General features: G+C 37.1%; 1 protein-coding gene across 1 annotated transcript in view; it reads left to right on the forward strand.

The window, feature by feature from the left end:
• Positions 1–1,277: 1,277 nt before the first annotated feature.
• ROBO2 (roundabout guidance receptor 2) overlaps positions 1,278–14,782 on the forward strand; it is a 1,075,181-nt gene continuing 1,061,676 nt past the window's right edge. Inside the window, exons 1-2 of the mRNA XM_065676374.1 lie at positions 1,278–1,385; positions 4,336–4,452. Of these exons, the coding sequence (XP_065532446.1) occupies positions 1,331–1,385; positions 4,336–4,452 (172 nt within the window). The 5' untranslated portion in view covers positions 1,278–1,330. The remainder of the gene's footprint in view (positions 1,386–4,335; positions 4,453–14,782) is intronic.

A 14,782-nucleotide genomic window follows, 5' to 3' on the forward strand; every position in this document is an offset into this window, starting at 1 on the left:
TGTAGCAATTTGCCTCGCTTGATCTGACAAGATTTTTCTGAAGATGACTTTTCAAAGAATATCTTTATAGCCATATAAGCTATAGTGGTAGCCATAGAGTGATAGCAAGAAGATGCAATTATTATTTCAGTGTTTTTTGTAAATAAATGGATATCTTTCTAATGCATGAGTGATAGGTATATAGAGGGAAGCTGTGTGTATTAACAGTAGCTGGAGAAGCCATTTATCCCTTTTAACTATCTATACCAGGTATTTAATTGATGCTGTATGGAAAGGGAAACTGTCCTTTAAATACAGATTAACTGACTAAATTCTACTTCATTTGCAACAGTAACTTTCACTGTTAAGAGGCAGTAGTGACAAGATTTACCAGAAAGCTGGCATATTTTTGCTTGCCATTTATCAAATATTTACTAAGTCTATATTTGCATATTGTTTTAAAAGATTGTAACTTTGTAAAGAAATTATAAATATACTTAAAAAGGGTACTTTAAGTCTACATAGTTGGTATACTCAGTGATTCAGACAAGACAAAAGCATATCAAATAATCCAAGCAGTAACAGAAGGAAAGCAAAATAGATGCAAGTCACTGCCACCCCCAAATCAAATTCTGCACAGCCTATGGATTTTAATGGATCGTGCCACTGAGATAACAACAAATCTCTGGTAATGCAACTGAAAGCCTCCTAGCTTTTCATGCCAACATTACTTCAGCAAAACTCTCATCTAAAACAAACTTCAAACTTTGTTACAATCCTTTATGTGACAGATTTATCCATGTTAGCTGATTTCCTGCCAGCTCACTGCACCTGGTTCACTCTAAATTAGTTTCAGTTAATTGTCAAAAAATGTGAAGAAGGTCCCATTGCCATTTTCTCTTGGCTTGTGAAGCTGGTGAGTGTAGTTCTTGTAGCTGTTGTACTCAGGTAAGGTACTGTTAAATGCATAAGTTTGCAAAATAAATGATTTTTTTAATGCATGAGTGAAATAAGAGTAAAATACATAGTGGTGGTAAAATACATAGTGGTTGTTTTGAATATTTTTTCTCTGTATTTTTTGGTGCAGGACATGCGCAAGCACAGCTGCATTAAGATACGTAGAGGAGCTTGTTAATTCAGCTGAGCCCTGACTGGGGAGACTAAATGGTGGGGTTTGGTGGTCCTTTTCACTCCACTAATGAAGGGAGAATGGTTGATTTAGAAGAAGGAGTCTATAGGTAAGAATTTATATATCTGTTAGTTTGGTGTTCTTTCTTCTCTGATACTTTTCCTCTTCTAGCAGGCTTGGGGGGGAAATACAAATAGTTTTTCCTTGGAGAGTTATTGATTGATGAGATTTCTGTCTCTTGGAGGATGTGATTTGTATCTCTCTTGGCTTTCCTTCAGTAAGTCTTGCAACAACAAAAATTTAAGTATGTTTTTGAAATATATTTTTTGTAATGTATTTTGTTGTTTCTTTTGCAAGATAGCTGTAGATACCCTCTATCTCTCCTGAACTATTGCACTTGCTGTTCCTGTTAATTCAGTATACTTATGATTTAAGTCTTTCCCTGGTCGTTTTATTCCTGTGTTGAAAGGTCTGAAGCATTGGGGTGTGTAAACCTAAATGATAGAAAGGTTGTTACAGGCTTGGCAGTTGAACTTTTTTACAGCAGTGCAGCTTTTCAGAACAATTGCTCTTTAATTAAGAAATGTGTTTGTGTGAGATAAACCTGTTTCTCTGCACCTGTTGTGTGGTTTGTGAGGCTCAGGATTGCGAAGAGATTTTATGTTTTGCTTTCTGAGTCAGTTTTCTGCTTTTATAATGATAACCTCTTGTTGCATTTTCCTTGACAAATGGAAGCTCTAGTTTGAACTTTAAGTTGTGTATGTGGCAGTGGCTTTTCTTTGCTTCTTTTCCTTTACAAATAGTCTCCTAGAAGACAAGAAATATGATGGGAATGGTATCTGTCAGGCTTAGATTCCCCCACTCTCTTTGCAGTCCTGTGTTGTTGTGAAATGGGCAACTCCATACTATCCCCTGCAGTCCCCTTTGCCTTGTTCTTTGTCCATCTTCCAGGCGTGGTTGCTGCAGTGTGAAGAAAATGTTTCTCATATCCAAAATCAGAGTTCACAATTTTTGCTGCTTCTGTTCTATTTTGGCTACTATGTATGTTGACAGACATCTTACTAGGAGGAAGCCTAAAGGTCATCTTTCTGTTTGCAAGTCAGGAACATTCAAGCAAAAACGCCTTCTTAAAAGTTAGATGTTTCCTTGTGGGTTTCAGATAAGGCATCTGAATGCTTTCTTAGTTATGTATTTATATTGGAACTAGCAGGGCTGTAGATACAAATGCCAGATTTTTATGGAGCTCTAGCTTTCTGTAGACACAGTGAAAGCAAGAATTATCTTGGGGATTTTAATTAATAGTAAAGTAGGTAAATAACTAATCTAATACCATCTGTTTGCTTACACTGAGAATCAAAAATGTGTCTGTTAGCTTGGGGAAAGAATATTCATGAAACAGCATCTCTCTTTTCCAAGACACAGTTTTTTATTTGACCTTGAGGGGGTAAAATATATGTATTTTTAGGTCACTTATTCATTGTTCTACACTTTTTCTTTGGAACTACCATTTTCAGTCATTTGCTTCTCCTTTGGGGTTTAAACAGCCCAAAAAAGGCCAAGCAAAACAAACAAACACAGCATTGTAGCATCCCTTCCTCTCCTCACTCCATATGCCTTTCTGAGAGGGGACGATGGGGAGGAACTGTGGAGTGCTGGCTGGGGAGGGCACTGTTTTGCTGAAATAACAACTGTTCTAGTGGAGCCTGAAACAAACTCTGAATGAAAAGTCAAGGTGTTTGCCATGCTGGGGAGCTTTTCTGTGCAAAAAAGCTAATTACCATTACCAGTTTTGAAGCAAAAGGCAGCTTTCACTCTGAACAGCTACATGAAGTACGTAGGAACGTAGTTGGTGACCTGGGCCAGTGGTTAGAACACTGATTAAATGAAAGGGTGAAGTGTTGAGTGTTACAGCAAACAAGAAAAATTAACCCTCACCCCGTCCAACCAAACAAGCAAGAAAACTCGTGTAGTACCCATAGCCTGCCTTCCCTCTGTATGTAGGGGTAGGTGGGAAAGGTGGAAAATGAACTGTAGTATTCTTCTGCGTGACAGACTGTGTAGATTTTTGTTGCACAGATTTTTATTGCATAAATAATACTGTGGGTTTTTTAATTGCTTAAAGCAGAAATATTTATGTATCAGAGATTATAGATCAGAATTAGAGGAGTGGGGATTACTGAGTATAACTTCAGTTGAATGTTTTGTTATGGATGGCTTCTGCATGCATAGGTTTATAAAATACTTTTGGGTTGGTGTTTTTTTAGTGAAACTTACTACAATAGCAATATTAAAAGTATATTTAGTTAGCCAATATCTAAACATTCCCTTCTGTTGCTATTTTTTCCTGTTTGGTGGGTGTTTTAATATTTTGTTTTAAATTCCTATAACTGTTCACAATTTCACAGAAGTTTATAATGTGAAAAACACAAAGTGTTTACAATACCATCTTTTTAAAAACTATTTGAGGAATTGTTGCAAGATTTTCTATGCACTGGGCAAGTTACCTAATTGTTCATATACCAATTTATGTGATATTTGCCTGTGATTTAGGCTAGAAATTATGACCTAATTTTTTTCAGCCAGGGTCCAGCCTGGCTCATGTTATTAGTACAGTTCTGACAAACCAGTGTTTGATTAAACAGATCTAAAGAAGACCTGAGGCAGAGTGCTAAAAAACAGGGGTTGGGATGAGGGTAATAAACAGCTAAACATAGCATATGTCAGTGGTGTGGAAGCTGTGACCACTGGAAGATATAGCTGGTCCAGGAAAGCCCAAAATGAAATGCAACTATCATCACAACTTGATGGTGTGAAAAACCCAATCTTTTAAAGAAAAGAAGTGAAATGGTGTCTGAGGGGCTTTGCCTCAGAAATTTTCTGTACTACAGCAAATCTTAAATGACTCAATGAAGTACTGCTTGTTCAGGGCTCCTGAGCCTGGTTGAATTGGAACCTAATTCTTTCTGAAAGTCAGGACCTCTGTATGAAATACAATTTAAAATGTTTTCAAAGCCACTTCCAGTTCATAGTAGCCTATGAGGTAACCTTGAGCAACACAGTCAGGGAGGTTCTGAATGAAAAAGCACTTTTACCTGTGAGTATTTATTAAAGTAGAACAATTCATATTTACTGAGAAAATTTGTGGGGATTTTGTTTGTTTTCTTCCACCCAAGGGCACGTTTACAAACAGTTAAAACTAAACCAGTCAATAATATTTCTTTATATAGTATCCAATAATGCAATGGCTGGAAGACAAGAAAGCAGCCAAGTAACTGGGCGGATGCGCTGGATATTGGCAGCAGTTCTGACGCTATGGAGTCACCAGATCAGTGGACAGGGACAAGGTAAGTGACGATCTTTTGCTACAGTTTTCCGTTTGCTCAATATTGCATAGCATTGGTTGGAGAAATGAGAGTGTGTCATGAGGCACTGAACTTGTGTGAAATGCTGGCAAGAAAGGAGAATATCAGAATCTGAAGTACTTCAGTTGAAAAGTCAAATGCCCTTTGAAAGATAGTGTCTTGATGCCTTGTGTGATCATCCAGATGCTTGAATCTGTTTTCTTGTGCTCTGTGATTGGAGTGTGCCTTGAAATACATTTCCCTTTGTAGTTGTTGACTCTCCAGGTGTGGAGAAGTAGCTGTTTAAGAGACTATAGACATGGACACTTTGCATTACTTTGCTGTGATATTTGCAAGGAACATGCAATATTCAGAAAGGCTTTTGTTGCGGTGCTATAAATATTGTCCATGTTGTGATCACATCTTCACTGATGGCAGTGCATAATAACAGCTGTGAGAATGCAGACAGGCAAAAAAGGTCTAGCTTGTTATATTTTTTGTTTGAAAAGTGAAGCATTATTGCATTTCTGATCTGAAGACTGTACCTAGGTGCTGATAATGAGGTAATAGCAAGCCATTGTATTTTTTTAATATACATTTGGTATAAGAAATGTTTGCTTATTGTGTTAAATTGGGGGAAATCTGTAAGTGACAGCCTTGGGGCTTTGAAATTAAAGTGAAGTGGATGCTTATTTCTTTCTGAGTTATGTCAGGTCAGCTTTAGGAAATATATGTTTCAGGTGAGCTGAGATTTCCTCATCCTTAATTTACTCAAATGGGGAAAATGCTGTGCTTTTTCCAGCTACAGGCTATCTGCTCTATATTACTCTTGTCAATGACTACCAGCATGATGCTGGCTAGCTTATGTAGCTTACGCTAGGTCCATTCTGCTGTGCAGTTTGGGCACAAGTAGCAGTTCTTGGCTGTTGGAATGATAATGGAGTTTACTCTTGCTTGGTGCAGTTGTAGGTACATAAATCGGATGGAAATGGTGTGCTGCAATTCTTACAGCCTACAGCACTTGTGTAGAGTAAGGGTCATAAATATTTTGCAGCTATCACCAGGCATGAAGAGGGGCTTTTCCACAATACAAACTGTTGTACAGAAAGGTAAGCTGGTTATTAAGGGAAAAAAAACCACCCCAAAACCCAACCTTCCATTTTGACAGTATAGTTTTTGTCTTTGAAAAAATGATATATTTAAAGACTTGCTTATGTGGTATTGTGGTGAAATGTAATGGGTGTGTTAAATTCTTGTGATTCATGAAGAGCTGGAGAATGGTATTAGAAAGAACTTGAAATTCTTCTTGAAGGAATTTGTTTTCAAAGTGGACAATGTGAGGATAATTTTGCTGTGAAATAGGCTTTTCATTGAAAACTGCTTGAGTTTCTGGCTGATGAGAAGTATTGAATATTGCAGTCTTCATCTGTGAGCTGATCTTTTGGTCATGTAGTCCTATATGTTTCTGTTTTCTATAACCAAAATGCAACTTAGAAAAAAGAAAATTTAATAGTGTGTCAAAATATTACATTCTCTTTGAATGTAAAATGTCTTCCTAAAATTTGCAGTAACTCTTTTTTGAAAAAGAATATGAACTTCCATTGTGCTATTTTGCTTTAATTGTAAATAGTTTTGCTAGGTTGCTGTGCAGTTGTTGAATATTAAATACTTTCAAGCAGGCCTAGTGTAATAAAGTTGGCTGTGTTTCAGTCTTGATAGACTTTGTACTCTGCTCTGATGGAAATTTAGTGTAGACTTTTGAGCATACCTAGTTATTGCAACTACTGATGACTGCTTAAACCTTCATTTGCAAAATATGAATTTTTAATCCTCTGACAATGAAGGAGTAAATTAAAACCAAATAACAAATATTTTCTTGGTATAATTATATACACAGGGTATTTGGAAAATATGAAATCTCTCTAAGTTTCCAGATACATCCTAATTTTGCTGTGGATTTTTATTATCTTTCTCTATCAAAGTAAAAAACAAAGCCCTTTGGGTATGACATGGAGGAACCTGAGAAACATAAAGGAGAACTCAAGTAATCTGAGTAAAATTTAAAGTCTGAGTATTCAGAGTCTATCAGGACAATAAAATGATAGAAATAATTATTCTGTGTCTGGGCGTCGAACCAAAAGGGTTTAAAAGCCATATGGCTGCATTTAAAGAAAACAGCTTCTGAGTCACATAACTTCAGTGTGAGTGGGTTGCTATGGAAGTTAGAAAGAAACCAACATTTGTTCCATTTCCCATCTGAATAGTAAACTCAAATTAAAATCCCTTTGTTTTTCAACAGCTATTCCTGTCTGTCTCTTTTTACACATTAACCCAAACCATTCTGTCTTTTGAGATCCGTGGAGCTGCATCTTGTTCTGTTTGCGTGTTGCTTACTGCTAGCTACTTCAGTCTACCCAGAGTAAGAGTCAAGTGGAGACTGGAGTATGGAAGAAACTGTGCCTTGTTTTATTCTGAGCTCTTGCACATTGGTTAAATGTGTAATTTTTAGTTTTGTACCCATTCTGCTTTGCTTTACCCAAGTATTGCAGGTTCAACTGCTCAATCTCCAGAACAACCCTGGCCTATATTTTGTACTTATAAGTAACTTTTGAAAAAGATTTTATATCTCTTTAACATTGACTCACAAGTAATCTGAAGAATGTTTTGAAACAGTTATGCTTGTTTCTTGGTTAACTTAACGCTTCCAACTATATGATGTCTCTAAGATACTAGAAAAAGTGATCAGACATGTATCGTTCTGTGATATTCTCTGACAGTGTTAATGATATTTAAGACAGAATATGAATAAGGAGTCCTTATCAGTCCTTGTCAGGCTTACAAAAGGAGTGGATGTTTCAGAATTTGTGGAATTTCATTGCTGTATAGAGTAAGCAGGTGTTCTCTTTGAAACTGTGGAGGTGCTGGATAAAAGTGTATCTGCTCTCTGAAGAGCTCACTAGTAATGCTGGTGTTCTTGGATGCATGCTTCCTGCGGAAGAAGATCCTTCAAATCTTTTTTTTTTTCAGAGTTGTCAGCATGCAGTGTGACAGGTTGCTCTCTTTAATGATCAAGCAGCAAGGTTGTGCAATGTGCTACAGCCAAGAAGATTCAGAACTCAAACTGAACATGCTGGAAAGCCGTGGGTGTTGCCAGCTTGAGCTCTGACTCCTGTCTGCAGGAACTTTTTTCCCCCAACACAGGCCTATTAAGAGAAAATCATATGAACTTTTGCATTGTTTTTCAGTTGTAGTAGGGGATACTTGTGTGTTCTTGCATTTGATGACTTTAACCAATGATAAAGCAGGCTATACTTAGCCAGCATTACAACTAGCTTGGAATATACAGGAGTATAGATCAATACACCTTCAGGAACAGTAAACGGAGTCTTTGCTGGACTTCAGAGAATCACAAGGTTGATGCTTGTAGCTCAAAACAAGCACTCAGATTACCTCCCCTCCTTTTTTTTTTTTTTGTCTGTGTTGATGAAAAAAACTGTGTGTCCAAAAATGTGCTCCAAAACCAATGTATAACAGCATCCTTTCTCAGTCCTGAAATCCTGAGGTTACTGCAGCTTGTGGGAAGGCAGGAAGACATAGGATACCTGGGATTTCTTCACAAACCTACCCATAGTAACCTGTTTTGACTGTGGATAGAATGCTGAAATATTGTGATAAATCTGTTTAGCAGTTGAAAGACTAAGCTTTGGTATCTATTTCTAACCACTACACATACTGTGAGCTAAAGCAACTCTGTGTAAGTAGCTTAGCTCTTGCTCAGCTGTTTGCTTGTCTGACATAGTAAGGAAAGAAATATTTTATATATATGGAGTGTGTGTATACAGTTGCACAACACTGATTGTATAAATGACTAGTTATTGTGGCTTAAAGAAACCACCTAAACCACCAGAGTCAAATCTGTACATAGGAAGTGAGAGTCTCAGAGCTGGTTCCAGTTTCACAACTTGGCGAATCCTCATGCCATAAGTGGGTGCTGTGGTGCCATGGCAAAAATCTGCAAACCCACAGGTTAATCTATAAATGCTTTTCAAAGTGTATAATGTAGATCTAATGCAGTGTAAGAACTGTGTTCGCTTAAGTGGTGAGTGAAGCTCAAGGGCACCAAAATCAAAGATGCACAACCGCAAAGGTCACATGCAGCAAGGAAAAATCACAGCCTGAGACAAGGAGAGGATTATTCTGTGTGTGTGGTGAAGCACGACCTGCATTACCCAGAGAGGTTCAGGAATCACTACCCTTGGAGATGTTCAGGACTTGAGAGGACAACTACCTTGGCGACCTAATCTAAATTGGAATTTGGCCCAGCTTTGAGCAGGAGGTTGGATCCATGTGCCTTCAGAGGTCTCTTCCAACCTGATCTTTTTCCATGATTGTATGAAAACATTTACCGACAGAATAATTGCTGTTTAAAAACAAGATAAATTATGTGGTTCCTAACAAACCAGCAGTATAATGCAACACCCAGCAACAAAAGTTCCTGATTCCAGTAAAATCTTTGTCCAGTAGCTGTCTGGAAAAAGTTACCTTTTATGTTTCTTTATTGAAGCAAACGTATTAAAGGAGTTTTTGCAATTTACAGGAAGGTCATCAGATTAGTGAATTAGAGCATTAGCTGCTGAGTGAGTTTATGCTTAACATTGCTCACCCTCTTCCCTTGACAGGTTTATCACACCTCGATTGTTTCTAGGAGACCTTTTGATATTCCACGTTTCCTCAAACTACACCTGTGTGCTTGTGTGTGTCCCATGTGAAATCCAAGCCAGAATTTGCTGATAAGAAAAGCGTGATGCAATTTCCACTATCAGCAGGACTGTAGTAGCAGTAGATTGCATCTGGCATGTGGGAAGAGCAGCTATCCCTGGAGCTGATCTGCTGATTCTTCCCTAGTAGCACAGCGAGAAGGCAATGCCCTACTGTGGTCATGCAGGAGAAGGAAAACACAAGTTCTGTTGCAGTTCCCCTTGAACTTCTGGATAGCTTCAGTTCCTCTCATTAGAAGCAACAAATACAATATAAACACCTTCAGATACTGGGGGAGAGGAGGAAGGGGCAAAAAAAAAAAAAAGACTGAATAGTCTTGCAGGCTTCCTGGACCAGATCAAGCTGAATTGTTGTTCCTAGTTTGAGTCACTCTGATGGTGCTTTGAAATATTCAACTTCTCCTTTTGGCTAGCAGTATAAATGGGGAAAGTTGCAACTGATCCTTAAAAATTATATGTGCACTTGCAGCCATATGAGAACATGTCTTCCATGCGTATGTTATATGTGTATTAGAAATCTATTGTATTTTGGAGAGTACATGTAGTAGGGTATGTTTCATGTGGTTAATCTGGTATTACAAGGACTACCACAAAGAAGAGAGGCAAGTCACTGCCCACAAAAGTCCCAACAAAATGGGTGTCATAACACTGTGTTCTTTGTTACTTATGCTGGAAAAAAATTCTTTTCTGGAAAGCAAATATTTGAGATAGAATTAGGGAGAGGGTTATTTCCTGCAAGAACTCCTGTACCCATTTCTGAATCACGGTGTCGTTCCCACCTCACACCAAACTCTACTTAAATATATTGTAAAACTTTCATTTAAAGGAAATAACCACCTAAAATTCATACCTTTTTAGGTAGATTGGTACCAATGAAATATATACATACTTCTAAAGTCTCTCCAGTGATTCTTGGGATATGATGTAGAATGCATTAAATTGTTTCAAAGTAATCAGTTCATACCTGCAAATGAAACCTAAGCTCATTCCAGCAAAATAAAACTAATCTGTATTGCTCTCTTGTGAAGCATCGGATTGCAGAGAGCTTGTGAGCACTCATTTAGGATTCTGCATTGAGTCTCTGATAGACTGTTCTTTGATCCAAATTTAGATTAAACCCAGCTGACAAGGTTTTAGCAATCTTTGCTTGCGCAGTACTGCCTGTTATATATCAGGTGGTGCAGTAAGAATAGTTGTGATAGGACAACCAGAGCTCTCCAGAAATATTGTGGTACATTGCACTTGTAGTACATTGAGGTGGTGATGATGGGACTAAACGTGTCTTCTGTATCCTCATCATAGGTGTGTAGATGCATTTAGAGACAGTTGAGTGATTTCTGTACAAGCCCAAAGCCTTTGTTCTCGAGACCAAGATGTACCATGCTGGAAAAAAAACAGTAGGCATGTGTGTGAATGATACGCCTAAACCTCATGTTCTCACTTCTGCCTCTGCAAATTTGATGTTACTTTTTATAGGTAGAAAGGAAAGGTGGTTTATACATGTCAGCGCAAAAGAAAAAATTCTTGAACTGCAAAGAGATACTGTATTTCTGGTTCAGCAATCTGTATTGGGCAGGGAGGGCATGTTAACTTAGCCTTAATGAAAGAAGCTTCAGCCTTAATACAAATGACTTCTGCCTATCTCATAGTAAAGTTCTCAAAATATGTGTGAAAATACACTATCAGCATGTACCTTTACCCAATCAAAGTACCAGTAGTTTTCTAAAGGAATCAAACATGATTTAGTACTTAACCTTTATCTCTTGCACATTATACAGCTTTGCTAATGGATAACAACACTGTATTTTGAAGGGAGGATTTGTTTTGTTTTTAATGGAATAGTTAATCTTAGCCACTTTAAAATTGGCAAGTAGCCTCTATATCAAACATGACTGTTAACCAATAGTATGTTACAGTTTTGAAAAGAGCTCTGGTTGTCTTCATTTGTTCAGGCAACACCCTTTGCAGAAGTTCTTGATGGAAGAAGAAACCACTAGTGTTTCCTTAAGGTATTCTTTCGTTAGGTGTGTTCCTTCTTCAGGTATTGGGTAATTGCAAAGTGAAATGTTCACTGCCTGCTTCAATTTAATCACAGTATTAAAAAAAGGCAGTTGCACATAACATTTTGGAATGCAGCTGAACTCCTACACAAGCTGTGGAATGTAAATTTGGTCAGAAAGCATTCTTCGCTTTCAATCGATTATAGTTCCATTTGTCAAAAGTCCTCCTTGTAGGCAAAGACAGTGCGCAAAGTTAATGCAATCTATAAATATTGTGTTTTTTCTTTAGGATGAATCTTCACTGACTTCCACAAAAAGTATAAGATATTATGCATGCAGACATTCCACTTTGTGGCCTATAATCAGAAAATATTTCATGTCACACTTACTTCAGAGAGGCTCAACAATACACAGTGGAACATAGCATGACATTAAAGGTTCCACTACAATGTGATTTTCAGAAATCATACAACAGAATGTAAGAATACTTTTAGCATTAAGTACAGGAGGAGATAACTTGAGCAGACTGCCTGTTATTAATGAGGAAGTAAAAAATCTGTGGTAACAGTTTATGAAACTAGCAGGTGCTAATCTAGTAGCTGAGGGCAAAAGTGTTCTTATTACTGAAGTGACAAAACCATAATGGTTTTATGGTAATAAAAGGGCTTAATCTCTAATGAAAACTGTGTGATCTATCTAAACTTAAATTTAGGTTTTCCTTATGAATGTTGCTTAAATTTGGCTATTTGCATGACTGTTTTACAGCCTGAAAAGTATCTGCCTTTCCTGGTGACTGCATTTTCTGTAGCTGTTTTTTGCCAGGATTGCTAGTCTGCATCTTCAAGGGGTGAAAAACCTGCTTTCCCTGAAATGCTTTTATGGGGGCTAAGAAAAGAATTGTTCCATATTGGGCAGCAGTATATAGGAAAGTATACATGATGTAGGTGATTAACACAATACCTAGAGAATAAAAGGTCTCATCTTCCATATACAAAGAGTGCAGGTATTCTGTTGGGTCTTCAGTTCTCATAGGTTAGCAAACCAAAGATTGATGAGACACACACATGGGAGATAAAGGAGAGCAGTTACACAGTGTAGTTTTACCTTCTTAGTAGAACTTGTGTTGTAAAACTAGACATTCAATTTTTCTTATATAAAAAGAGAAACTAAGACAATCACACTGTTAAACTCTTGAATTGATGGTCTAATACAATTGAAGATCTAGAAAATTTTTGAACATGAAACAGAAAGATTAGTTATGCTATATAGGAAGAATGCTTCTGAGAGCAGGTGTGTGGTTTGCGTGGGGTGGTTGGCTGGTTTGCTTTATGTGAAAGGTTCAGTTTTTGCCATCTATAATAGTTTAAACCCTTGGGAATTAATTTCCAGGAAGGTTGAGTTTTGAATAATGAGAACTTTCTAATGAATAGATGTGTAACTAAGAACCTCTGATGTCATAGTCTGGAAACAAGCTTTGATGATGCAGATAACTCTTGGTGATGCTGTGGCGCCTGCTGCATTAGGTGGGCCAGAACTTGCCCCCCTGTTTGCGGGAATTAAAAATGATCCTATTATCATGGCACTAAAACAAAAAAACAATTTCTGTACTCCTTTAAAAAAGGTAAATTTACTTACTAGAAAGCAGGATATGAATAAAGCCATCACTTGATACAATTAAGAAAAAGGTTTCAGTTGATATTTTAAGTAAATCTTTCATTTTTGAAAATATGATGTTGATGTTTTACCAGAATGTCTGAGGTTTCAAAAATGTTCTTGGCAGTCACTGTGGCAGTAAGCTTCATAAAAAATAATAAAAATTGGCAGTAAAGAGAAGGATACAATGCATGTAGTATAAAACACTTAATCCTGGAACCTGTACAAGTACTAAGTGTCCTAATGTATATTTACCAAGAGAAGGTTTGTGTTTTTATTTATGTTGCATAGTAAAGTATTTCAGGATTCAGTTATCTGTCTTTGTCCTTTTTGTATATACTTTATTTTAAAAAGCTACCATACCCATAAACTCTCAGGTCTTGGTGAGCTGAAATGAATCTCTAAAAGGTTATTCTGGCAAGAAGCGCACAGTTCAAACAAGCTTGTTTATTATGTTGAGTAGCTGAAATGGATTTGTTTTTGAGCAAGGTTTCTTTTACCTTTCAGCTGCTGTTTGGCGTTCACTTCTTCCAGCTATGGGGGGGAAAAAAGCCCATGCAAACCCAACAACAAAATCATTTTTAGCCTCTTTTAACAGAACTTGAAAAAGTGCTGTGAAAGCTTTATTAGAGTGAAAATACCAAGGCTGAGTTCCAGCATTAACAGCTACTTTGCTACAAGTTCAGCATTTACCCATCTTCACACTGGCAGCTCCTATGCTGGCCGGGTGACACTTGGATGTTAATTTTTCCCTTCTGCCACTTTCTTGTCTGTGTTTAGATCCTCATTTCTGCAGGAGGAATACAGCACAGCAAAGGCTTTGGAATGCAAACCTTGACTGAAAAAGCCAGCAAAAGTGCCTCAAGAGTTGTCCTGAACCCAGGACACTGTTGGTAGCTGGAAAAATAATCTCAACTTCCGAAAGAAAAAAAATCTGGGAAAACTGTCAAAGTGTATTTGCATAAGTAATGATCAGTAACAAATTAATTGTGCTAAGATACATAATGGGCAGGGAGAGGGAGGAGAATTGGCAAGAAGACATCCTTAGCATGAAAAGTGAAACAAGGTTGAAAGGTCATCAGTAGTCCTTCTAGCTCTGTTTTGAATAAAATTGATAAACTAAAGACTATTCAACTGCAAGCATGTAGTAAGATAAAGGCAGGATGTCCTATGCAGAATCTTGCATGTAAATCAGTTAACTGAAATTTCTCCTTAGACCATTTCAGTGCTCTCTTTGGAGGCGAATTATTTCTTGAAGTTCTTGAATCTTTCTGTATCTCAATACCAGTTATAGAATCTATCCAGATATACATACATATTTAAAGAAAATAGTACTGTTTGGTTATACTTTTTTGGTGACATTTTATTAAAGTGGGGAGCTTCTCATTAACACTCTGCTCAGTGAAAGTGGTCTTCAAAGGATTATCTCAAATGTATTAGATGAAAGTACTCAATGATTTGCAATTTCACTACAGTCTTTCATTCACAGTTTAAAAATCGCCAGCAAATGTGCAATTAATTACATAACAATTTAACTTTGACAGCTTATTTCTGGATTGGGTAGAATAAGTCACAGCAGTTTCGTCTTGTTAAATGATGTTTCACTGCTTTGTGATTATGCTTCATAGTTGTAGGGTCATATCATTAAAAATACATGGGTAAGAGTGTTGTTTCCATTATCATAATATCTAGTAGAAAATGCAGATTATTTCTTGTCTGTTTAAATCTATTACCGTGACAGTAAATGTTTTCAATTTCCTCAGTCTGCATTAAAAGTAGGAATAAATAGCATCTACTACATTATTATTTTATTGCTAAGGTTCAAGCAGATAGTATCAGGTGTATGTCTTTCAACTATGTAAGTTAAAAAGAAAAGCTTATTGAGAAGAATTAAAACTTATT

The sequence above is a fragment of the Lathamus discolor genome, chromosome 4, assembly GCF_037157495.1.
Source record: "Lathamus discolor isolate bLatDis1 chromosome 4, bLatDis1.hap1, whole genome shotgun sequence".
In the NCBI taxonomy this organism is placed as follows: domain Eukaryota; kingdom Metazoa; phylum Chordata; class Aves; order Psittaciformes; family Psittacidae; genus Lathamus; species Lathamus discolor.